The 27548-nt window shown below is 45.2% G+C and overlaps 1 protein-coding gene across 4 annotated transcripts in view; it reads right to left on the bottom strand.

Moving 5' to 3' along the window:
• LOC144696777 (DENN domain-containing protein 5B-like) overlaps window positions 1–27548 on the bottom strand; it is a 294878-nt gene that overhangs the window by 40185 nt on the left and 227145 nt on the right. For 2 of the 4 annotated variants that reach the window (XM_078568496.1, XM_078568497.1), the window contains 4 exons: window positions 21783–22014; window positions 8563–8713; window positions 6429–6522; window positions 2001–2111 (listed from right to left, as the gene is read on the bottom strand). In XM_078568496.1, the coding sequence (XP_078424622.1) occupies window positions 2001–2111; window positions 6429–6522; window positions 8563–8713; window positions 21783–22014 (588 nt within the window). The remainder of the gene's footprint in view (window positions 1–2000; window positions 2112–6428; window positions 6523–8562; window positions 8714–21782; window positions 22015–27548) is intronic. The other 2 variants (XM_078568498.1, XM_078568499.1) reach the window with 1 other exon arrangement.

The raw sequence follows: 27548 nt of genomic DNA on the forward strand, positions 1-27548 counted from the left end.
ATAATAACTTACTCACTAAAATACTCTAATTCTTACTAACTCTCCAACTCTTACTAACTTACTAACTCTTACTTACTAATTCACTCTTACTAACTCTCTAACTCATACTTTCATTACCTCCAGCTCGTTGCTTCCCTCCCAGATCCTCCTCCTCGTTATTTGCAGCCACCATGCCCACTCCCCCCTCCCTCTTCCCACTCCACTCCTCTCCTGAACCTTCGCTCACAGCACCCCCTCCTCCTCTCTCTCTATTCCCTATGAACATTGCAGGTAGGTTATCAGGGTGAGGGGTGAACAATCCTCAGAACGAGACTCAGGGAGCGGTAGTAAGGTGGGTGCAGATTTGTGAATGGGAATCTCAAGTTGCTGCTACATCAAAAAGTCCGAAAGGTCCTGCATGTTTGACCAGCGTCTAATGTAGAAATTAATAAAGGATGCCTCTTCGAAGAGTTGGGATGCGAGTCCCACCTGACTGTCACTAAAAAATGGGTTTGAGAAGGCTTACGGCAGCTGCAAGTATGGCACAAGACCACTGGTCAGGCAGCAATAATTGGCACTAAATTGGCAACATCAGTCTGAGATGGCTGGTGTGAAAACAGCAATATAGCTTTGGCATGATAGTACAGAACTTGAGTGTTGCTGAAGAGATGTTGTCAAAACTTTTCATCTTGCACTCATCGGGACAGATTCACAAAAATACCAAATCTTAAAGAGAACAATTTATACTGCATGAGAGTAGTAATACTGCACGAGAGCATTTATACTGCACGAGAGCATTTATACTGCACGAGAGCATTTATACTGCACGGGAGCATTTATACTGCACGGGAGCATTTATACTGCACGGGAGCAGTTATACTGCACAGGAGTATTTATACTGCACGATAGTTATACTGCATTAGAGTATTTAAACTGCATGAGAGTAGTTATACTGCACAGGAGTATTTATACTGCACAATAGTTATACTGCACGAGAGTATTTGTACTGCACAAGAGTATTTGCACCGCACGAGAGTATTTGCACCGCACGAGAGTATTTGCACCACACGAGAGTATTTTTACTGCACGAGAGTATTTTTACTGCACAAGAGTAATTATACTGCACGAGAGTATTTATACTGCATGCAGCATAAATTGTTGTTCCCTTTAAGATTTAGTATTCTTGCGATTCTGTTCTGATAAGTGCAAGGCAAAAAGCTTCAACAATATGTCTCTTTTCTCAGCATACTCTTGGCTTTGGCTATGGGGCAATTCTTTGACTTCGGGTACATTGTTGGGGCAGAGTGGAGGGAGTTTTACTCAACATCTAACACCAGACTGGTACTGGAGTGTGAAGGGTTAAGTAATGAGGCCAGGTTGCTTAAACTTGCTTTCACTTCCCTTAAATATAAGAGAATGAGGGGGTGATCGATCAAGGTGTTTAAACTGTCGAAAGGAATTGATAGACTAGTTACAGAGAAACTATGTCCTCTGGGAGGGCACCCATAAAAAGGGGCCATAATCATTAAATCAAAGCCAGGCCAATCAGGAGCGAAATCAAGAAGCATTCTTCATAAGAAACATTCATGGAAACTGGAACTCTCCCCTAAAAGGGTATGGATGCTCGGACAATTGGAACTTTCAAGACCAAAACTAGGAGATTTTTAAGTGATGGTACTTGGAGGAAAGGTGGAAAAATAGAATTAAAGTCTAAGTGAAAGCCATGGTCTAATTGAATGGTGGAGCAGGCTATTGCTAATGTTCTGGTTCTGGAGTGTCAAAAACTGTTTCCATTCCCCAATACAAACATCTCTCACTTCGATGAGCAGGAAGAAAAACTCCTGGCTTTGGGGTTATTCTTATCGGACACTTGGAAGCTGAGTTGCCGAAGTGCTTTCAGTTTAGTTATCTTAGTGCAAACCCTTCTTCAGTGAACTAAACCGACGGATCTTGTGAATCAAAGCTGTGTGACATTAGAGCCTCTCATCATGCCCCTTACGCAGAGCTCCAGTACAACATACCAATGAGCACTCGGAGAAGGATTTTTTGGGAAGTCGTACGGGAGTGGGTTGACCCTGGTCCCACTCCCAGAAGGCCATGGAGTTGTTCTGAAGCAGTTGCCTCTCTGCTGGCTAAAGGCAAGACCCCCAGCAAAGGGCAGAACGCAAAACGAGCGAGCGCAGGAGAGAGCAGAACATGAGAAAGTAAAATAAAAAAAGGCACAAACAAGGAAAGCAAAAAATGAAAGCATTAGCAAATAAGCATCGATAATAAAAGTTTCTAAACATGGTTGAATAATTCTGAAGGAAGGTCACTGATTGAAACGTTAGGGATAACTTGTATCAAAATGGCCGTTTGGGAAACTGATGAGATCAGGCGGTTTTAAAGCCTGCACGATATTCATCTCCACTGACTTCAGTGGGGAGGAAGATTGGGCAAGGTTGAGACCTTGACTGCTGCACTGCAGTGTCAGCCAAGATTGAAGGACTTGGAGACTGGGGGGTGGGTGTATGTGCACACAATCCAGTCAGCCTCCCTGCCACATGTTGTGAGGAGGGTATGAGGAGGACCATGCAGGAGGAGGCTAGGGTTAATGTTGCACCCCTTAACTTTGGTTCTCTTTGCACTGACGTTGTCCTGATTTGCTGAGTGTTTTCAGAACTTTCTGCTTCTATCTCAGGTTTTGGGCAACAGGTTTTGTTGGGTTTATTTCAAGAGAGTTTATAAATGGAAAGTCACAATGCTGTTGTAGATGTCTACCATCGCTCTGGTTAATACCGAGGAGGTACGGTGGTTGAGTAGATAATGGAAGCACTTGACCAAACAGTATCTGCTGGACGCAGCAGTGGAACAGTTACAGTTGACATCAGTGCCTCTGTACTAGGGACAGGTGGATATCAGCCGTGGTTCTCGGTTCTGATTTCTACTCAGTAACTCCTGCTGGAAAGTGCGAAGGCATCGTCAGTCTCAGTTGTGATAACCTCCCCATGAGATAGTCCCTGACATTCTACATCTACGCTCAGATGTCAAAGACAGATGTTATCCTGAAGGTTTGCTGACAGCCATGCAGCCTTACTCCAGTGTGAGTCCAATGCCTTGGGTAGAGCTGGAGAGCTGCTGAAAACTCCACAGAGTGGCTTCCAATCTCACTGTCACTGAAACCGGTGTCTCTCCTGGGTATGGGTTTTTAATTAATAAATCAGATCCTCAGTGACTCCACAAGGCAATGGGTTGCATATTCAGCACCCCCATCCCCCTTTGTCCATTTTCCCACAGTTGGAGGTGACTCTTTAAGGGGTTCAGTACCATCAGTGAAGGGTGCAGGATCCCAATCTCTGCCCCAGCATCAAGACTCGGTCTCAGCCTCAGGAGAACACCACCTAATGGGTGGCATGTCTCATTACAGCCTGAGTGAGGCTGCCAATTAATGCCCATTAGTGCCCAATTAGCTTCATGTTGGACATGTTGGGCCTTTCTTTTATTCATTCATGGGATGTGGGTGTCGCTGGCAAGGCCAGCGATTGTTGCCCAACCTTAATTATCCTTGAGAAGGAGTTAGTGAGCTGCATTCTTGAACCGCTGCAGTCCATGTGGTGTAGGTAAACCATACTGCTGTTGGGAGTTCCAGGATTTTGATCTGGTGACATTGAAGGAATAGGGATATATTTCCAAGTCAGGAAGGTGAGTGGCTTTGAGGGGAACTTCCAGGCGGTGGTGTACCCATGCATCTGCTGCCCTTGTCCTTCTAGATGGTAGTGGTCATGGATTTGGAAGATGCTGTCGAAGGAGCCTTGGTGAGTTGGTACACTGCATCTTGTAGATGGTACACACTGCTGCCACTGTGCGTCAGTGGTCGATGGAGCAAATGCTTGTGGATGAGGTGCCAATTAAGCAGGCTGCTTTGTCCTGGATGGTGCCAAGCTTCTTGAGTGTTGTTGGAGCTGCACTCAGCCAGGCAACTGGACAGTATTCCATCACACTCCTGACTCGTGCCTCCAACCCAGTAAATTAGCGCCTCATCAATCTACTCTCAATCATCAGCAAAGTGATGAAAAGTATAATTGACAAGTGGCACTTGCTTAGGAATGACCTGCTCACTGATGCTTAGTTTGGGTTCCGCCAGGGCCACTCAGCTCCTGACCTCATTACAGCCTTGGTTCAAACATGGACAAAAGAGCTGAACTCCAGAGATGAGGTGAGAGTGACTGTCCTTGGTATCAAGGCAGCACTTGTCTGAGTGTGGCATCAAGGAGCCCTAGCAAAACTGGAGTCAATGGGAATCGGCGGGGAGGGGGGAATACTTTCTACTGATTGGAGTCATAACTCACAAAAAGGAAGATGGTTGTGGTTGTTGGAGGTCAATGATCTCAATCCCAGGAGATCACTGCAGGAGTTCCTCAGGGCAATGTCCTCGGCCCAACCATCTTCAGCTGCTTCATCAATGACCTTCCTTCCATCACAAGGTCTGAAGTGGGGATGTTCACTGATGATTGCACAATGTTCAGCACTATTTGCGACTCCTCAGATATTGAAACAGTCCATGTCTAAATGCAGCAAGACCTGGACAATATTCAGGCTTGGGCTGGTAAGTGGCAAGTAACATTTGCGCCACACAAATGCCAGACAATGACCATCTCCAACAAGAGAGAACCTAACCATCACCCCTTGACATTTAATAGCATTAGTATCACTGAATCCCCCACCATTAACTTCCTGGGGGATACCACTGATCAGAAACTTACTAGGACCAGCCACATCAATAGGGGCCAAATGACATCCTTCTGCACCATAACAATTCTATGATTCTGTGACTAAAAGAGGTCAGAGGTTAGGAATCCTGCGATGAGTAACTGACCTCCTGACTCCCCAAAGCCTGTCCACCATCTACGAGGTACAAGTCAGGAGTGTGATGGAACACTCTCCACTTGCCTGGATGAGTGCAGCTCCAACAACACTCAAGAAGATTGATACCGTCCAAAAAAAGAAACAGGAAAAAGCAGTCCACTTGATTAGCATCCCATCCACCACCTTTAACATTCACTCCCTCCACCACCGATTCACAGTGGCAGCAATGAGCTCGATGTACTACAGCAACACACTAAGGCTTCTTCAACAGCACCTTCCAAATCCGTGACCTCTACCACCTAGAAGGACCAGGGCAGTAGATGCATGGGAACACCACCACCTGCAAGTCCCCCTCCAAGTCACTCACCACCCTGATTTATGAAAATATTGGCGTTCTTTCATTGTCACTGGGTCACAATCCTGAAGCTCCCAGCCGAATAGACCTGATGAAGTAACTTCACCAACACGATTGTAGCGGTTCAAGAAGGCGGCTCACCATCACCTTCTCAAGGGCAAGTAGGAATGGGCAATAAATGCTGGCCCAGCCAGCGATGCCCACATTCCACGAGTGAATAAAAATATATAATCCCAGATTTATACAAAATCAGTTATCAGTGAAAGGAAATCAGTGAAAGGTAAAGGACCAGCCATTCACTGAAGCTCCCCTGCCCACTTAGCTTTGTGTGAACTTTAAAATAGTGGGGAATCATAGAATGATACAGGACAGAGGAGACCATTTTGTCACTATAACTGTGCCATCCAATTAGTCCCCCTCCCCCACTTTATCCCGATCGCCCAGAGAATATGAATGTGATGGGCTAAAAACTAATTGTTCAAATTCCAGTTCACATTCACAATAGGCCGAGGCTTCCAGGATACTGAGCAAAGCTGCATTAATCTGATCCAATCTGAGCTTTTGCAGTTTTGAGTCGCATCTGATTTAATTTTCTGAAAGCCCTAAAGCAATTCAAAGGCCTGCTGGCATGAATAGCGACATCTTGACTAACACTCAGAGCAGAGGTAGAGGAAGTGTTACTCCCCTCACAGCTCACATTTATTTTTACTTGAAAAATTCAGAGCTGCAGATGCTGAAGCTTTCAAACACATGCTGTCTGCTGTTTTGTTTTAGTAAATGAAAAGGTGGAAGTGGCTCTATTTTAATTCACCAAGCCTACGCCTGTTAACGCATCCGTGGTTCATACTCAAATAATTATAGCCTTACGCTCTGGGTTGCCAGTGTCCCTCTGCTAGGGTCATAACAGTCAGGATTGGCATGTACTGAATAGTCAGGGGTCACCGCGGAGCAACGCAGGGGGTCACCGTGGAGCATGGACGCCGGGGGTCACTGCGGAACATGGACGCCGTGGGTCACTGCGGAGCGAGGGTGCCAGGGGTCACTGCAGAGCGATGCAGGGGGTCACCGCAGATCGAGGGCGCCGGGGGACACCGCGGAGCAATGCAGGGGGTCACCATGGAGCATGGACGCGGGGGTCACCGTGGAGTGTGGACGCTGGGGGTCACCACGGTGTGTAGACACTTACAATCAGCGTGTACTATGATTGGTCATGGTTAGTGCAGTGAAAATGTTCCCGATCACCATGTACCTCTTTCAGGTCGTTGTCCAGTGCCAGATGTTCGGAATGCTGCCGGAGACGGTCCTTCCTTCGCTGAGCTGTGGTGCTTCGATTGGCCCATCGACTGTGGGTAGGGAGAGATTTGGAAGAGTGGTTTTAATGCATGGGCATTAACAACAGCCTGTCTTGTATAAAAAGAGCAGGCCCTGCATTTACCTAGGCAGAGATTTACTTAAAGGAGAAACCGCAACTCGATTGCCATTCCGGGCTGCAAGAACTGGAATCAGTCATGGCCTCAGTGCCCACAAACCGGGAAAGAGGGATGGGGAACAGGAGAATGGAAATCCACCACGACTCTCAGTCCTGATCACTCTCCACTGACACCTCCCTGAAAGAGTATACTGAATGTCTGTCAGGTGAGGCACTGATCACCAAATACAGTGATGACATTCACCAGCTAAGTTCCACATGAGGAATGGCCACACTGTGAAAGGGCAGGAGGCCATGACTACCTGTTTTATGGCAGCAAGAGTTAGGAGTTAATATTTCGAGTCCAACATCACTCTTTATTTGGAACCCTTCCGATGAAGTCATATTGGACTCGAAACGTTAACTCTGTTTCTCTCCACAGATGCTGCCAGACCTGCTGAGTTTTTCCAGCACTTTATGTTCTTATTTCAGATCGCCAGCATCTGCAGTATTTTGCTTTTATTTCAATGCTGGGACTAAGCTGTTTGATGCAGCTGATTGGGATAAATTCCGAGCTTGCGCGGATCTTTCACAAACTCTCCGCCGGAGCAATAAGACATTCAAGCTCCAGGCGACTGCTCAGCCCCTTGAACATGCTGTGCCAGTCAATTCAATCACTGGTTGATCTGCACCTTAACTCATTTCCCAGCCTTTGGCTCCATATCACTTGGCACTTTGAACTAACAAAAATCTCAAATCCAAGCTCCCAATTGGATCCCCAGCATCCACAGGTTTTCGGAGAGAGAATTCCAGATTTCTACACCCCTTTGTTTAAAAAAGTGTTTCCTTATTTTCCTCCTGAATGGGTCCATCTCTAATTTGAAGATAATTCCCCTTTGTTCTCGATTCTTGCACCAGAGAAAATTGTTTTCTTGTATCAGCCCCATCAAACTCTGTTAACGTTTTAAAACATCCTGTTCACATCAGCGCCCTCAATCTTCTAAACTCAAGTGAATAGAAGCCAAGTTTATGTGACCTGTCCTCAACATTTAACCCTTTAAACCCCTGTGTCATTCTGGTGAACCTACGCAGCAACACCTCCAACACCAGTCTATCCTTCCCGTGGTGTGGCGTCTAAAACTGAATGCACTGCTTTTCACAGTCACCATATCAGGTTCATCATTGCATTGTTTAACTGTAATGATGACCAATTGACACACACATCATATCCTCCTGACCAAGTTCAAATTGGGTTTGTTCATATGTGACAGAAGCATCCTCTGTGAGCAGGCAGAATACAAAGTGTGAAAGGCCGGAGCCCTACTGCAGTGCTATAGGAATGTTTCTCTATCTATTATCTTGATCTGTATATTTAAAAGGAATAGACCCTGCTCAAAGCACATCGACATCTGCAAAGGACAGATTCAGCTTAGATGTGATGCCTGGTGCAGTTGAATAGCTGGATAGTACACACTATATTGGAAACTGCCAGGCTGGACGCAGGACAGGAGGGGGCTCAAATTGGAAACTGCTCAGGATGGGTGGGAATACATTTGCTTATGTATTTTGGGGAGACGGTGACATAGTGGTAATGTCACCAGATTAGTAACCAGGAGGCCCGGGCTAATGTTCTGGGGACATGGCAGCTGGCGGAATTTAAATTCAATTAATAAAAATCTGGAATTGAAAGCTAATCTCAGTGATGGTGACTAGGAAGCTATCATTGATTGTTGTAAAAACCTACCTTGTTCACAGTGTCCTTTAGGGAAGGAAATCTGCTGCCCTTACCTGGTCTGGCCTACATGTGACTCCAGACCCAAAGCAATGTGGTTGATTGTTAACTGCTCTCTGCAATGGCCTAGCAAGCCACTCAGTTCAAGGGCAATTAGGGATGGGCAACAAATGCTGACTTTGCCAGTGACGCCTACATCTCATGACAGAATAAAAATAAAAGATTTTATTTTTTAACACTCACTTGTTATTGGTCGGCCCTGTTGACAGTACATCCGACTGGAGTTTGGGGAAGAATCCGTGCTCATACTTGCCCTGCCCAATCTTCATGTCCAGCAGGTGTGGGTGGATGGCAGTGTGGTCAATCTTCACCAGGCGTTGCTCAATAGCTTGAGCTGTGCAATACATTTATAAAGAATGACACAATCAGTCACTGCCCTTATAGACAGAGTGAAGTACAGACAAAGTTCAGAGTAAAGGAAAGAAGATCAAACTGTTATAGCGAATGCATAGGATGGAGATTAAAAAAACACAATTCAACTGACCATAATGTTTCAACTGACCGACTCTTAACAGCTTTTTTGGGGGGGGCAGGAAGGAGTTCCAGATTTTGACTACTTTGAGTTCAGTAGGTCTGGTACACAGATGATCATGCAAAGTAAATGTAAGTACTTTATGAAGGGGCAGCATAGAGATCTATTGCCCTCTGCCTTTTAAATCTATGTACCATGCGTATGATTCAAACGTTAAAGGGAGTGCACTGCAATTTGTGGGTCTTAGCTTACTTCAGCAAGTTAAATATTAATTCGAGTATGGCAAGTATGCAGAGTCCCTTCATCACTGTTTGATACTGCACACTTCAGCAGCAAGACTTTGACAGGACAAGTCAGTCAATCTGCAAGTGGAGCTTTGTAAATCGAGATCAAGTAGCTGAATGCAGAGTTGGCTTAAAGCTTAGTAAAGGCAGTTGTTTTTCCTTCCCAGTCAATACTGGGCTGTTGGAAATCGAAACGGCATTCGAACACAGGGGGGCTAGGTGCAGCCTACAGACAGTGTTAGTTGAGTTTCACAAACTGTGCAGTGAGTCACATTCAGTGAGATATAGGTTGATTACGAATGTCGCTTAACTCAGTTTCAGACAGAAGTGAGTAACAAACTAGAAAGTCCCAGGCTTACTAAGCTTAATGATCATAGTCAGGGCAGGGTTAGGGAAATATGGAACTTGTTGGCGTCTGTGCTCCTGGTTCAGGGGTCTTAGTATTCCTGCTTCAGATTCATTTCCGGCATCCTGGAAAGGTAAGTCTATGTCATATGGGGTTGGGATTGGGCCTCACCTGTAGGTGTTCTGGAATAAGCTCACTGGCACTCTCCATCCAGGATCAAAAAGCAAAATCAGCTCCTTGGATTGAGGTACTGGCGCTTCCAAACCCACGATCTCTACCACTTAAAAGAACAAAGGCAGCTGATGCATCGGAACATCACCACCTACAAGTTCCCCTCCAAGGCAGTCACCATTCTGACTTGGAAATATATCGCTGTTCCTACACTGTCACTGGGTCAAAATCCTGGAACTCCCTCCCTAACAGCACTGTGGGTGTACCTACACCACATGGACTGCAGCGGTTCAAGGGCAATTAGGGATGGGCAGTAAATGCTGGCCTAGCCAGCGATATCCACACCACAGGTATGATTTTTTTAAACAATGGTCAGCTAGTGGCCATGGAACTGGGAGAGATGTCGCCATCTTGAGAAAGAGCAGTGGAATACGTCTGGAATTTGTTAGTTTACTGAGAGTCTGGTTTTGTGGCATCAATTCACACTCTGAGGCAACTCTCAGTGTGAAAACAGAGGATAAAAGTTCCTTTCTGTTGACTTTTGACATCAATCACAGAATCGGTATGGGACAGAAAGAGGTCACTTGACCCATCATGTCTGCACCAGCTCTCCAACTCGCCTAGTTCCATTCTCCCGCTTTCTCCCTGTAACCCTGCACATTGTCTAATTCCTTTTTGAATGCCCCAGTTGAACCTGTCTCCAGCACACTCGCAGGCAGTGCATTCCAGACCTTAGCCATTCACTGCGTGCAAAGGCTTTTCCTCATCTCACTTTTTCTTTTTTGACTAATTACTTTAAATCTGCGTCCTATTGTTCTTGATCCTTTCACAGGTGGGAACAGTTTCTCCCTCTACTCTGTCCATGATTTTGAACACCTCTATCGAATCTCCTCTCAGCCTTCTTTTCTCCAAGGAAAACAGTCCTAACTTCTCCAATCTATCTCCACAACTGAAGCTCCTCATCCAGGAAATATTCTTGTGAATCTTTTCTACACTCTCTTTAATGTCTTCACATCCTTCCTATAATGTGGCACCCAAAACTGTACACAATACTCCAGCTGAGGCCGAACCTGCGTCTTATACAAGTTCAATATAACCTTCTTGTTTTTGTACTTTATCCCCCTATTAATAAAGCCTAGAAGACTGTATGCTTTATTAATGCTCCCTCAACCTGTCCGGCCACTTTCAATGACTTATGTACAAATACACCCAGGTCCCTTTGCTACTGCACCATCTTTGGAGTTGTACCCCCTATTTTATACTGTCTCTCCATGTTGTTTCTGCTAAAATGAATCACTTCACATTTCCCTACATTGAACTTTCATCTACCACCTGTCCACCCATTCCAACAACTTCTCTATGTCCTTTGGAAGTTCTACAATATCCCCATCCTGACACCACATCAACAGCATTGCCCTCATCAACCTTTTCTGTTACCTCTTCAAAAAACTCCAGCAAGTTAGTTAAACATGATTTTCCCTTAAGAAATCCACGTTGGCTTTCCTTAATTAACCCTCATTTGTCTACGTGGCTATTAACTTCGTCCCGAATTATTGTTTCTAGAAGTTTCCCCACCATGGAAGTTAAACTGACTGGCATGTAGTTGCTGGGCTTATCTTGAAATTCTGTTTGAACAAGGGTGTAATGCTTGCAATTCTCCAGTCCTCTGGGACCACCCGAGTCTAAGGAAGACTGGAAAATTATGGCCAGTGCCTCCACAATTTCCATTCTCACAGTGTCCCTGGGCGCATCTCATCCTGTCCCGGTACCTTATCAATTTTAAGTACAGACAGCCTTTCAAATACCTCCTCTTCTTCAATTTTAAACCCTTGTAGTGTCTGAATTATTTCCTCCTTCACTGTTGCCTGGGTAGCATCTTCCTCCTTGCTAAAGACCGATACAAAATATTCATTTAATACCTTAGCCATACCCTCTGCCTCCATACGTAAATACTGCTTTTGGTCCCTCATCATTCCACTCCTCCTTTTACCATCTTTTTACTATTTATATGCCTATTGGAATTCCCTTTTATGTTAGCTGCCAGTGTCTTTTCATACTCCCGCTTTGCTTCTTCACCTCCCCTCTGAACTTCCAGATTCAGCCTGGTTCTCAATTGTAGGTACTACCTGACACTGTCAAAGGGCACTTTTTCTTCTTTATCTTGGCATCTCCTTTGTCATCCCAGGAGCTCTGCATTTGTTTGCCCTCCCTTTCCCTTTCGAGGGAATATACCTCGATTGTGCCCGAATTACCAAAACAGAGCTGCAGACTCCTTCTCCAACCCAGCCCCACCATCAAGTCCACCCACTCCACTGCCTACCCTCCCCCACCACCCCACCCTGAGAATTGCTAGCTGGCATGATTAAACACACTGAAACTTATATCTAATCCATTCTGTTTGTGCCCTGGGAGTGTTTGATGGGGACAGTGTAGAGGGAGCTTTACTCTGTATCTAACCCCGTGCTGTACCTGTCCTGGGAGTGTTTGATGGGGACAGTGTAGAGGGAGCTTTACTCTGTATCTAACCCCGTGCTGTACCTGTCCTGGGAGTGTTTGATGGGGACAGTGTAGAGGGAGCTTTACTCTGTACCTAACCCTGTGCTGTTCCTGCCCTGGGAGTTTTTGGTTGGGACAATGTAGAGGCAGCTGTACTCTGTATCTGACCCCGTGCTTACCTGCCCTGGGAGTTTTTAGTGGGGACAGTGTAGAGGGACCTTTACTCTGTATCTAACCCTGTGCTGTTCCTGCCCTGGGAATTTTTGATGGGGACAGTGTAGAGGGAGATTTACTCTGTACCTAACCCTGTGCTGTACCTGTCCTGGGAGTGTTTGATGGGGACAGTGTAGAGGGAGATTTACTCTGTATCTAACCCTGTGCTGTACCTGTCCTGGGAGTGTTTGATGGGGACAGTGTAGAGGGAGCTTTACTCTGTACCTAACCCTGTGCTGTACCTGTCCTGGGAGTGTTTGATGGGGACAGTGTAGAGGGAGCTTTACTCTGTATCTAACCCTGTGCTGTACCTGCCCTGGGAGTGTTTGATGGGGACAGTGTAAAGGGAGATTTCACTCTGTACCTAACCCCGTGCTGTACCTGTCCTGGGAGTGTTTGATGGGGACAGTGTAGAAGAACCTTTACTCTGTATCTAACCCTGTGCGGTACCTGTCCTGGGAGTGTTTGATGGAGACAATGTAGAGGGAGCTTTACTCTGTATCTAATCTATACTATTACTGCCCTTGGAGTGTTTGATGGGGTCAGTGTAGAGGGAGATTTACTCTATCTAACCCCATGCTGCACCTGTCCTGGGAGTGTTTGATGGAGACAAATGGGATTAGATACAGAGTAAAGTTCCCTTTACGCTGTCTCCATCAATCACTCCCAGGGCAGGTACAGCACAGGGTTAGATAAAAAGTTAATCTCCCTCTCCATTGTCCCCATCAAACACTCCGAGAGCAGGAACAGCATGGATTAGATACAGAGTAAAGCTCCTTTACAATTGCCCCCATCAAACACTCCCAGGGCAGGTACAATGATACAATGTAGAGGGAGCTTTACCCTGTATCTAACCCTGTGCTGTACCCACCCTGGGAGTGTTTGATGGGGACAGTGTAGAGGGAGATTTACTCTGTACCTAACCCTGTGCTGTACCTGTCCTGGGAGTGTTTGATGGGGACAGTGTAGAGGGAGCTTTACTCTGTATCTAACCCTGTGCTGTACCTGTTCTGGGAGTGTTTGATGGGGACAGTGTAGAGGGAGATTTACTCTGTACCTAATCCTGTGCTGTACCTGTCCTGGGAGTGTTTGGTGGGGACTGTGTGGATACAGAGGTCAACATAATATAGGGCAGCCAAGCGGACACGTGGGATGCTTCCTTTATTGGCCGAGTGGTGGAGTATGAAGCACGGAGGTTTTGCAGAAACTGTGTAGAGTATTGGCTGGGCCGTGGCTGGGGTCCTGTGAGCAGTTCTGATCAGCACACTGTTGGGGGAATGGGGGTGGGGGAGGAATATCATTGCACTGTAGAAGGTACAGAGGAGATTTGTGGGGATGTTGCCAGGACTGGAGAATTTTGATAGTGGAGAAGGCGTGGCGGGGGCGGGGGTGTTGGAATTGGATGGGCTGGGGCTGTTTGCTTTGGCGGGAGGAGGCTGGTGGGGAAGTGGGTGGGTGTGCAGTGGGGGGGAGACCTGATCGAGGTGAGGTGTCAAAAACTGAATGTTGTACTCCCTCAGTCGGTGGTCCGTGACCAGGGATATGGATTTGGGGTAAAGATGTAGGAGATTTGAAGGGAGTTGATTCTACCCAGGAGATGGTGAGAGTCTAGGGCTCGCTGCCTGGGAAAGTGATGGAGATGGAGACCCTGGACGTACACTTGAAGTGCTGTAACCTACAGGGCTATGAACTGAGAGCTACAAAGTGGGATTGGGCTGGTTGGTTACTTGTTGGCCAGCATGGATACGGTGGGCCAAATGGCCTCTTTCTGTGCTGTTCATTACAATGATTCTATGATAACTGCAGCAAATGAAAAAAAGAGGCTTCTGCTCCAAAAACAGCCGGATCAGTCAGACACTGAGTCAACAGTTGCACAGGAGTTATACCTCAGCCACCCACAGGCCCCAGCAAATCTAATGTTCTACCCGAATGGTCCATAGTCTAACTTGTTGTCCCTTCAAAGGCTTAGAGGCTAAACCTCAATAGCAGAGCATAATTATTTTTAATCTGGGGCAGAGGGGCTGGTAGCTCAGTTACTGCAATAGGTTTGAGGGGCACAGTGACTCATTACTCTTATGGGGCTCCCGGTTTAGATGCCCCGCTATCATATTAATACTGGTTTATGTGCCTGTGTGAGCTGGTATTGCTGTTATCCTGATTATCGTGTACAATGAGTTCTAAAGAGAAAGACAGAGGCAGCGCAATCAGTCTCCCAAACCCTGGATATTTCGCTGCAATGTTTAGGATTCGCTGTATCCTGTCTTTATGTTTAGCTCATTATTTCCTTTGAGTTCTTCAGCAGGTCTTTCCCTACATCCGAGTTTTACCGGAACTTCAACCAAATTGTCTGTTGATATAAAAGCTCCTGAGTTTATCAGGAGCCCCTCACTTGTTGCATCTAACACATCTGTTGTTGTGTTTAGAAACTAGTTAAAAATATTCTCGCAGTTACGTTATTTTTTGGGGGGGGTGGGAGGGACATGGAAAAGCATGAGTGAATGAATCAAGAATTGTAAGAACTATCAAGGAATGTGCCAATAATTACAGGGGTTCCCCAGGAATGTGCCAATAGTTACAGGGGGTCCTCAGGAATGTGTCAATAGTTACAGGGGGGTCCCCAAGAATGTTGTCAATAGTTACAGGGGGTCCTCAGGAATGTGTCAATAGTTACAGGGGGTCCCCAGGAATGTTGTCAATAGTTACAGGGGGTCCTCAGGAATGTGTCAATAGTTACAGGGGGTCCCCAGGAATGTGCCAATAGTTACAGGGGGTTCTCCAGGAATGTGCCAATAGTTACAGGGGGTTCTCCAGGAATGTGCCAATAGTTACAGGGGTCCTCAGGAATGTGCCAATAGTTACAGGGGGTTCTCCAGGAATGTTGTCAATAGTTACAGGGGGCCCTCAGGCATGTGTCAATAGTTACAGGGGGTCCCCAGGAATGTGCCAATAGTTACAGGGGGTCCTCAGGCATGTGTCAATAGTTACAGGGGGTCCCCAGGAATGTGTTGATAGTTGCAGGGACTTGACAGGAATTTGTCAATAGCTGGAAATAGGCCAATAGTTGTAAGAGTGCCAGAAATAAGCCAATTATTATTACTTGTACCTGAGACTGAAACATTTAAAATCCTCTAAAAGAAAGGCTATCTTCACAGAAATATGTCAGTCATACCTTAGTTCTTGCTTGAGGGGACCAACAATACTATGTTTTATTCTGTCACAATGAGGTCAGGCAGCAAATCTCATTGAGAGACCTTTTCAGATAATTTGCAAAATGACAGCAGTTTTTAGAAATAAAATGAAATATTGTCTCCTAAATATTTTTACACCTCATATTCGTTTAAGCTGACTTTCTTCACGTTGGAATTTTGACATTGACTGACAACCAGACAGCAGACTTTGGAGGGATTGTATTTGAACCTTGATACTCCTCTGCAAAGGAAATTCAGTCATGTCCACTTTCCTGTCAGGAAATGAGTGACCTTCCTTCTCTCCGAGGCCAGTTCTGCCACTGCCCTTAAGTCGGGATTGGGAATGTTAGCACAAAGAGGAGACTGAAGCTAGGACCTTCTAGTTTGAATGGATTAATCCAATGATTTTTTTTTGGTCTAGTAGATTTTATCGAATGTCATTTTGAATGAATGGACGTGGGGGGAAAACCCATTCAGAGAAAAGTTCAGTTCACATTATGCTGGGACACCCTATTCGTCATCAGTGTTGTTAGATAAGGATGTGATTCACTCAATCGCCCACGGAATTAGCTGTGAAAAAGTCAATAATAAGTCTTTTATTACGTTCATCACCAGCTTCCTGGTCCTCTGGGTAAAGCATATGAGGCTCTGGTGCTTGAATGTCGAAGGAACAGTGCCTTCGAGCAAGCCAGCAGTCTGGAAACAAAAAGTACTTGATATGAAAACCTTTCTGTACGAAACTCCTCAGGGGTCACCTTAACTAGAAGAACAACTGACGTATAACAGGGCAAACAGGGAAGCTTATTGATCAGCATCATGTCCACAACCGGCAATGTAAATATCCGTGGCCAAGACAGGGAAGGTAACCGCCCCGTCAGAAAATGTGACGGAAACCTGTTCACCAATTTGTGGTGTTGTTACTTCAGGGCAGGCATTAAATAAACAGATTCTAAACGGGTTTTTCACATCTGTATGAACATCTTTAGGTTAACGTGTTGCCCTGTCTTCAGAAAACAATTATATTAACATTCAGGACAAAATATCAACCCAACATTTGAATATTTACCAAAGCTTTCCTTCAGCTGATGTTACCCCACGGGACAAAAGAATATACAACAAAAGTCACACACAAGAGGTTGTCGTCTGATTCCGTTCCCCATACATGTGGAGCTGGAATTGACAGTGGTCATTCTGATGGAGTCCCAGCATGGTTCAGAGACAGCCAATGTTGACCTTCCGACCTTCCTCCTGCTTCATACTGAAGTCCCACTCCAGGACATGAGCACAAAACTCAAGACTGGCATTCCAGGGCAATGCTGAGGGAGTGCTGCACTGCCAGAGGTGCCGTCTTTTGGATGAGTGTTAAACTGAGGTCCCAAATGCCCTCTCTGGTGGTTGTAAAAGATCCCATGGCACTAGTTTGAAGAAGAGCAGTGGAGTTATCCCCAGTGTCCTTGCTAGTATTTGCCCCTCAATCAACATCATAAACATCATTAACATATTGCTGCTAGTGGGAGTTTCCTGTAAGCAAATTGGTTGTGGTTTTTCCTACATTACAACAGTGACTACATTCCAACAGGTTGTCATTGGCTGTAAAGCACTTTGAAACATCTGGCGGTTGTGAAAGGCACTGTAGGAAATGCAAGTCTCCCTTTTCTTTATTGAAAAGCAAAATACTGCAGATGCTGGAAATCTGAAATAAACACAGAAAATGCTGGAAATACTCAGCAGGTCTGGCAGCATCTGTGGACACAGAAACAGAGTTAACGTTTCAGGTTAGAGACATAATAGGTTTTCAGCAAAGGGTGGGTGGGACAAGGACAAGAGGAGATCTGTGATTGGGTGGAAGGCAAGTGTATCAATTTGTTTCCTTTTCTTTGCATGTTTTGGTTTTTCTCTTATTTTCACTTTCAGTCAGTAGTGCACATGCTCTTCTTGCCGCACCCCCGTCCTCTCTGGCCCTGGAAGATGAACCCTTCTTTCATTTAATCTCTCCCATCTTTGTTTTGACAACATTCAAGAACAGGCTGAGTTTCTTGTATGGAGAATTGAAGAGATCTAGAGTGGCTTGCAGACTGGGCAGTGGCACTGCAGACATTCACAAACTGTGGATCATGTATATCTAGGGAGGCTAGTTTAAGTTTTGGCAGGAAGGTGACTGAGATTAATGAGTTTCCCATCTAGATGGTTTTAATACTGACACCAGAGGGCAGTTGCTCTTTGATGAGGTGAATAGCCACTGTCAGGTAGATTATCAATAGTGTGGGGGCTATCACCCAGCCTTGCTTGATCCCAGTCCTCATTTTGAAGGCATCTGTTTCAAATCTCCCACTCAAGGCAGTTAAGAGTCATATCATCATGAAGAAAATTGCAGGATTGTGATAAGCTTTCTTGGACATTCAAATCTGTGGAGCACAATCCACAGAGCCTTACAATTTACAGAATCAAATGCCTTGGTCAGATTGAAGAATGCAATGAAGTGTTCCTGATGCTGTTCGACATTTTTCACAGATTTGTCTGACAACAAAGACTATGTTGAGGGTTCCTCTGGAAGGTCTGAAGCCACACTGTCTCTGGGAGGATTTCCTCAGCCACAGGAAGCAGGTGATTCAGAGAATATGTGTCAGGATTTCCCACGGTATAGACAAGAGGGTCAGCATGATTCATCTCCCTTCTTGAAGACAGTTACAATCGTTGCATTCCTGAAGTTGCGATCTTTTTCCTCCCAAATCCATAGGATGTATGCGTGAGTGAGTTCCTGATATGAGCTAAAGTCTGCTAGCTTTCGAGAGCTTAGCTGGAATGCCACAGGGGTTTTGTTGCTTTCCATCTGCTTGATTGCTTGTCGCAGCTCTCCCGTCGATGGCAGTTCACCCATTGATTCTACCATAGTCGACTGGGAAATGGCTTGGCAAGTATCAGCTGCCACTGTGCCTTCACGGTTGAGGAGTTGTTCAAAATGTTCTTTCCAGCATTGGTGGAAGCCATTGTCATCCGTAAGAAGAAGAGAAACACCATCCTGTGAGCAAAAAGGATTTTGTCCATTTGACTTTGGTCCATGGTTGACCCCTATGGCTTTAGAAAAGCTTTGCATGTCATGATAATCAGCATATTGTTGGATCTCTCGGGCTTTCTCTTCCCACCACTGGTCCTTTACCTTCCATATTTGTCTTTGGACATCAGCCATGAGCTGTTGGAATTCTGCTGTCTTGGCTTGCTGCCTTGGATAGTTCTACTAGGCAATGAACGCTGGTTGCTTTTGTTTCAGGCGGCCACATATTTGAGCATCGATTTCGTCGAGGCAATCCTGATGATGACGATGCTCAAATCCAATGGTCTGGGCACAGGAGTGTAGTAGCTGACTTTATTTGATCCCAGCGTTGGATGTATGAAGATTTTCCAGATCGGTTGTGAGCTGTACTTGGAATTCCTCTATTCAGGCGGGTGGTTTTGTGGCTGAGACATTGATCTTCTTCCTCTTGGGCTTTTGGGTATTGTGGTATCTTGGTGTTAGCTGGATGTCCTTCAATGGTCAAACAAGTCAATAATCTGCCCAGAGCTGATCTCAGCTGAGGGGCTACAATTGGACTAGCGTCCTTTGGAGGGCAGGACTGGCCATGGTTGCTGCTCCCTGATGGCTGTCTGTGCCCTTCTGGAACATGTGTGGACAAATACTTGATCAATCTTGATCATTAAAGCCTCCTTTCCAATTGTGGGTAACATTTACTACCTGGATTTCCACTCAGGCAAAGTATTGAAACATTTCAACTGTTTCAATGGCATATATAATGTGCTGGTGTTGAAAAATTTACAGGTTATTTAAAATGGAGCGCGTTACTGACTGGGAAATGAGGCAAGGAATTAGAATGTGTGTCAAACACAACCACTCAGGTCAAAAACTACACTTTTCAGGAAGAGCATGTGTTCTTATTTAACAATGGGTCTTTAGAGGGAGCGCAATTACAGCAGTGTGACAAAGAAACTGAAAGAAATACATTGGCTCAGCTATTGATGTAATAGTAACCCTTTAATTAGAATTTTTTTTGCATTTAAGCACTTAGTGCAACATGGAACAAGCTCCAATTCATGACAGTTAATTGAGTTGCTGTACATTTCACTGAGTCGGCAGCACTCAGTGCTGGCATTTTAATTTAAAGTGGAAGTTACAGTTCAACATTACTTTGGGGAATTGCCAAGTTTTCTGATCATTTCACATTTTAATTAAAAAAAGTTAACTGATTCCGATTGCTAGTTTATCAGCCTTCTCCACTCCACAACCAGCCAGTGTCTCCAGAATCATCCCGCCACTCTGCATAAGTTGTTGAGTATTACTGAACAACCTGACCGTTGGGAAGAGTTGCAGAACCCTGCCAAACATCCATATCCAAACTCTGTCCTGCCGTGTCCTGGGACAGCTCCCTGGAGTGAAACTTTGATTGGCTTTTTTAGCCCTTCCTCAGCCCAGGACACTGAAGCTAATATTTGTGCTGACATCTGCCACCCCAGCTGTCATTGGTCAGTCTATCACTGACCAGGAGTTGAATTGGTGTCAGCCGTAGCTCAGCAGTCTCACTCACCCCTGAGTCAGAAGGTTGTACGTTCAAGTCTGACTCTTGATGCAAGGTTCCATCGACCTTTTCAGGTGGATATAAAAGATCCCTTGGCACTATTCGAACAGGAACAGGGGAGTTATCTCTAGTGTCCGAGTCAATATTTATCTCTCAACCAAATCACAAAAACAGATTAACTGCTCATTATCACATTGTGATGAGTACTACCATGTTGCTGGGTGAAGTAAATTTAATTAGTACTACCATGTTGCTGGGCTCAGGTAAATGCAATTATTACTACCATGCTGCTGGGTGAGAGGTAAATGTAATTAGTACTACCACATTGCTGGGTGAGGTAACTGCAATTAGTATTACCACATGGCTAGGCTCAGGTAAATGTAATTAGTACGATCTTGTTGCTGGGTGAGGTAAACGTAATTAGTACTACCATGTTGCTGGGTGAGGTAAATGTAATTAATAGTACCATACTGCTGGGTGAGGTAAATCTAGTTAGTACTACCATGTTGCTGGGTGGGTAAGTGTAATTAGTACTACCATACTGCTGGGTGAGGTAATGCTTGAAGTTAGAGGCACAGAGTGTCAGGCCCATGGGATACTTGCTGTCATTCTCACACAAAGCAGCCCTAATCTTAGTTAGATCAATTTAAGGAACAGGACACTGGATCCAGGAGTAGGCGATCTATTTCCACAAGAATGTTCCAACTTTCTATTAGATTAGTGTTGATCTGTACCTCAACTCTTGTCACCCACCACCTCTTCTCATCCTTGGATACACTTACCCAACAAAAATTCATCAATCTCGCTCTTGAAAGCTACAATTGTCCCAATGTCCACAGCCTTCGGGGGTGATAATTCCAGATTCAATGCACCAATCAGAAATTAGGCAGTCCTCACGGCTAAGGGTGAAAGGTTGGGATAAATCTAGAAATGTGTCACTCTCAGGCTAGTCTTGAAGGGACCAAGGCTGAGGCAGGAACCTGGCTCTCAGCCCACATTGAGTTGGCATGTGTAAAATAAATAATCAAAGGAAGAATGGAAACTCTGCAGAATGCAATGGTCCTAGGAAATAAATGTTAACTTGATTAAGGAGGGAGAGAATGGGAGGTGGAGTGGTAAACAGCTTATATAGACTAATCGGAAGTATTAAAACCACAGTTAACAATCCACTTGATTACCAATGCCATAGAATTTGCAAAATTTGACTTTCCTGACCACATCTCATGTATGTGGAAGAGACCACATTCCCATCAGTGTCCATTAATGATCCTCCATTTAAAGATCAGACAATCCCTAATGGGGTGGCAGACCCTAACCGTAAGCAGCATCAATGTGACAGCAATTTAAAGTCTATAAGGCTTCTATATTTGTATACACAAATGCTGAAAGGCAAACATTGGAGACAAGGCTCGAGCTGGAGTGTCCCTTCTTCATGTGGGTTCAGGGACATGGGTTGACCTTGATTTCCTCCAAGATCAGAGGACAGCATCAGCTGATTCCACCTCTGCAGTTCAGTATTGTGAGCTAAGAACTGTTGTGAGGTAAGCCTGACTGATTACACCTAGCGCACAAGATTATACCGCGTACCCCCCTCCGCTAACACCACCCATACCAACCTCCGCTTCCCAAATACTGAGCAGACAAATGGGGAATGATTGTGCTCACCAGCTTCTTTCAAGACGGTGCACTTCTGATAATTCGAGGTACGTAATGTGGGGATGCGGACACTGTAGATCTTCATTTTCTCAATGCGCGAATCAAACACTCTGAGAAGCGGGTCCTTCTCTTCCCACAGCGACACAATCTTGTTGTCAATGAAGGTCGCAAACATCTGCGTTTCTATGAAGTGGGAGAGAAAGGGGAGGTAGGGCTCTGGCTGGTCAGAGAGAAACGAAGCCTAAAATGAAAGTAAATCATCCATTACTTTAGTAAACAGTCTTCCGTACATATAATGAAAGTCAAGATACAAACTTACCCTTGGTTTAATGCAGAACCTTGATGGTAAGCGCCCAATATGTCTTGTTCATCCGTTTAGAATAAAATACGATTTAAACTGACTATTCATGGCTTCGTGAAAATGTTCAAGGACAGAATCTATTTTGCAAGCAAAGGTCCAGTCCCAAAATATAGCTTATGCAACTAGGCATACTTGTCCCCACCTTCCTTCAAATCCTTTAAGTGTCAGCTTGGCTCAGGGGTAACAATCTTGCCTTTCAGTCAGAAAATCCTGGGCTCAAACTCCACTCCAAAGATTTGAGCACCTTAACCTAAGCTGACAATTGAGTGTAATACTGAAGGAGCACAATATTGGCGAAGGGTACTGAGTGAGACAATTACCACAAAGTACGAACCAGGCCATTCAGCCCAAAAGGTCCAAGCAGTGTTTTTGTACTCCACATGAACCCTCTCCCACCCCTCTTCATTTAACCCTATCAACTTAACCTCTTATTCCTTGCCCCCATATGTGCTTATCTAGCTTCCCCTTAAACACATTTATGCTATTAGGCTGAATTACTCCCTGTGGCAGTAAGTTCCATATTCTAACCAGTGTTTGGGAAGAAGTTCCTCCTGAATTCGGAATTGGATTCAATAGTATTTATTGTATATTTATGGCCCCAGTCTGGTCTCCCCAGCCAGTGGAATCAGGTTCTCCATGTCTAACCCATCAAACTCTTTTATAACCTTAAAGATCTCCAACGGGTCACCTCTCAGTCTTCCCTTTCCTGGGAGATACCAGATGTTATACCAGATGTTAAACTGCAGCCCTCTCTTGTCTAAACAATCCCATCAAAGGACAGCATGGGGGTTTTTTTGGTCAACATTCACTCAACCAAAAACCGATTATCAAGTTATTGCTGTCTGCAGCACCTCTCTGTGTGAAAAATGGCAGCTATGTTTGATTATAAAGCTGCAGTGACTACACTTCAGAAGTATGGCATTGGCTTTTGGGAGATACTGGATAAATCCAACTTCATTCGCTTCTCAGTGGACCTTGCTTCATTTCTGAATAATACTGGCTCTTTATCAGGTTTTATAAGATACACGTGTGCAAAAAGCCATCCAGAAAAATAAATACCACCTCATTCTCCACGTCAACCTCCACCTGGGAAATATCAGACCCTGTGAAATCTTCCATTCTCTTCCACTGGATTTTTCCCCTGGGAATTGTTCAAATCCAAGTTGAGTTTGCTGCTACAATCAGCTCCTACTCCTCCTCTGGGCAGCCCATTCTGTGCATTCACCATCTCTTTGTAAAGTGTTAAACCCTCTGGGTTTGAGGCTATTATCAATCTTTGTGCGCAGGAGAACATACCTGCGCTAAATTTGCTCTGTTGTCAGTTTGAACCTGTGCCCCATTGTTCTACTGTCACAGTTTTGTTGATTTGTGCTCCAGATTTCTATATTGTTTCACATCTTCAATATCTTTATGGCGCCAGCTCACGGTCACCTCTTTTCTCGGATGAGCAGCCCAGTTGTGTCATTCTTTCCTGGGGATCAGTTCCCTAAATACCAGCCTTTGTGTTGGTGTTGAAAACTCCAGATGTCAGGATGATCAAGCACAGAGAGAGGCCATTTGGCCCATCTGTGCCTGTGCCAGCTCTTTCAAAGAGCCATCCATTTAGTCCTATGCCACTGCTCTTTCCCTGCAGCCCTGCAATTATTTTCCTTCTTATGTTTATAACCAATTCCCTTTTGAAAGTTACTGTTGAATCTGCTTTCACCATCCTTTCAGGCAGAACATTCCAGATCGTAACAACTCAGTAAAGAAATAGCTCATCTTCCCCCTGGCATTTAACACCAGCTACCATAAATCTGGTAACCAATCCTGCTGCCAGTGGAAATAGTTCCTTCCCCATTTACACCACTAAAACCTCACATAATTGGTTTTGCAATCACACTTGCTTTAATTGGCAAGCAATATTTGGTGTATCCTGCACCCCTCAGCTTCTCATCTTTTCGCTTTGCAAGGTTTATAGTTTGGACGGCCACAGAACCTTAAATCAGATCACAACAGCTCGTCACAATGGCACAGTCAGAAAAGGCACAGGTTTTAGTAAGTTGGAATTGGATACATGCTTGAAAAGGAAGCATCTGCACGACTATGCTTCAGTGTTACAGCTTGGCGGGTGATGGAGGGGAGCTATAACCAGTCTTTAATTTAACACAACTCCATCCCCTGATTCAGGATGTGTAAAATCGATAAGTAGGGGAAGGGGTTCCTCAGGATGCTTGCCACCCTCCCCCCACCCCCGAGGAATTGTACATGGATTGGGATCGCACTGTGTCATTTCACTGTGCCTACCTCTGGACACTCTGCTGGTCTTCATCAGCTAGCAGAACTGGCTGGCATTCCAAACTCATGGGCACTCTGGCTATTGTTGAGTTGACAGTTTTGGCAATTGGGGCAGGGGGTGGTGGTGGCACTGGTCAGAAATTGGTGATTACTTTGCAGTTCTGTTTGGCTTCAACAAAATAGGTCACAATTCATTAGAAACATGGAAAAGGATAAGCGTCAAGTGATCCTGAAACTGAGAAGTTAACTGATATACAGGAGTCGCAAATTCCATCCGAGGAGCTTCTATTGTTTTTCAAGTCAGAGCCCAGATCCAAAAGTTTATCTAATCCTTTCTCTCACAGAATCACACAGAGCAGAAGAGGCCATTCAGCCCATCGAGTCTGTATCAACACGTGAGAAACACCTGACCTACCTACCTAATCCCATTTACCAGCATTTGACCCATAGCCTTGAATGTTATGACGTGCCAAGTGCTCATCCAGGTACTTTTTAAAGGATGTGAGGCAACCCGCCTCCACCACCCTCCCAGGCAATGCATTCCAGACCATCACCACCCTCTGGGCAAAAATGTTTTTCCTCACATCTCCCCCTAAACCTCCTGCCCCTCACCTTGAACTTATGCCACCTCATGACTGACCCTTCAACTAAGGGGAACAGCTGCTCCCTATCCACCCTGTCCATGCCCCTAATAGTCTTGTACACCTCGATCAGGTTGCCCCCTAAGTCTTCTCTGCTCCAACAAAAACAACCCAAGTCTATCCAACCTCTCTTCATAACTTAAATGTTTCATCCCAGGCAACATCCTGGTGAATCTCCTCTGCACCCCCTCCAGTGCAATCACATCCTTCCTATAATGTGGCGACCAGAACTGCACACAGTACTCCAGCTGTGGCCTCACCAATGTTCTATACAACTCCAACATGACCTCGCTACTTTTGTAATCTATGCCTCGATTGATAAAGGCATGCGTCCCATATGACTTTTTCACCACCCCACTAACATGCCCCTCCGCCTTCAGAGATCTATGGACACACACGCCAAGGTCTCTTTGTTCCTCAGAACTTCTTGTGTCATGCCGTTCATTGAATACTTCCTTGTCAAATTACTCCTTCCAAAGTGTATCACCTCAAACTTTTCAGAGTTAAATTCCATCTGCCACTTATCTGCCCATTTGACCATCCCGTCTACATCTTCCTGTAACCCAAGACACTCAACCTCACTCTTAACCACCCGGCCAATTTTTGTGTCATCTGCAAATTACTAATCCTACCCCCTACGTAGTCATCTGTGTCATTTATATAAATGACAAATAATAGGGGACCCAGCACAGATCCCTGTGATACCCCACTGGACACTGGCTTCCAGTCACTAAAGCAGCCTTCTGTCATCACCCTCTGTCTCCTACAACTAAGCCAATTTTGAATCCAACTTATCAAATTACCCTGTATCTCATGTGCATTTGCCTTCTTTATACGTATCCCATGTGGGACCTTGTCAAAGGCTTTGCTGAAATCCATATAAACTACATCAACTGCACTACCCTCATCTACACAACTCCTCAAAAAATTCAGTCAAATTTGTTAGGCATGACCTCCCTCTGACAAAGCTATGCTGACTATCCCTGATCAAACCTTGCCTCTCCAAGTGGAGTTAGATTCTCTACTTCAGAATTTTCTCCAATAGTTTCCCTACTACTGGCGTGAGACTCACTGGCCTGTAGTTCCCTGGCTTATCTCTACAACCCTTCTTAAATAGCGGAACCACAGTAGCTGTTCTCCAGTCCTCTGGCACCTCCCCTGTGGCCAGAGGGGAATTAAAAATTTGGGTCAGAGCCCCTGCGATCTCCTCCCTTGCCTCCCTCAGCAGTCTGGGACACAATTCATCCGGACCTGGAGATTTGTCCACTTTTAAGCCTGCCAACACCTCCAATACCTTGTCACTCCCTATATCACTTTGCTCAAGAACCTCGCAGTCTCTCTCCCCGAGTTCGGTACCTTCATCCTCATTCTCTTGGGTGAAGACGGATGTGAAGCCTCTTCAACATATTTTCATTTTCATGGGGGGATGGCGGAGGATATTAAACCGATGACCTTTCAACCTCTGGATCCTGGGCCTAGAAACTCGTACAGACCAATGAAATTAGCCAGTCACAATAGGGTCATCATGATTCCTGGCGGGCATGAGCACAAAACTACCCCTCTAGAGTGGCATTAAACCTCACTCAGCAAGGCCACAGAGTGGCTACTCTCAGGTAGGGCAAAATGGACATTGGTGCAAGGTTGCTACAAAGGGCCTATACCCATTGGAGGTTAGAAGAATGAGAGGTGATCTTATTGGAACATACAAGATCCTGAGGTGGCTTGACAGGATGGATGCTGAGAGGATGTTTCTGCTTGTGGGGGCGTCTAGAACTAGGGGACACAGTTCAAAAATTAGAGGTCTCCTATTTAAGACAGAGGTGAGGAGGACTTTTTTTTCTCTCACAGGGTCGTTAGACTGTGGAATTCTCTGCTTCAGAGAGCAGTGATGGTAACATCATTGGGGAAGTTCAAGGCTGAGTTAGAGAGATTTCAGGTCAACAAGGGAGTCAAGGGTTATGGGTGACAGGCAGCAAAGTGGAGTTAAGGCCACAATCAAATCAGCCATGATCTTATTGAATTGTGCAACAGATTTGAGGGGCTGAATGGCCTACTTCTGCTCCTACTTCTTGTGTATGCTGCTGGGGTAGAAAAGATGAAGTTATCATTTATGTTTACTCTGAATCTGTTCCATTCCCCAGCATTAATATCCTTCTCTCTGTTTAAGGAACAGGAAATAAATGGCCAGGACTTGTAACTGGGCATTGTTTAGCCTCCTAGTCACAACAACATTCTTGAAAGTTGCACCTGCCATGTCATGGAATGATAAACCTTTGTTTGCAAGAGTCAGTAATTGCAACTGTTTTATCAGGAGGTGGAGGCAGTGGGGAATTCACCCTCAACCCTATGGTTCAAAGCTAGATTTCCCATCTCTGAAAGGCTGAGAGTTTAAGTTCAATTCTAGAAAACTGTGCACAAAAACTTCCAATGCTGAGGGAGTGCTGCACTGTTGGAGGAAGCGTCTATCAGACATGTCATTAAAACGAGGCTCTACCT

This window comes from Cetorhinus maximus, chromosome 22 (genome assembly GCF_964194155.1).
Source record: "Cetorhinus maximus chromosome 22, sCetMax3.hap1.1, whole genome shotgun sequence".
NCBI classification, from domain to species: domain Eukaryota; kingdom Metazoa; phylum Chordata; class Chondrichthyes; order Lamniformes; family Cetorhinidae; genus Cetorhinus; species Cetorhinus maximus.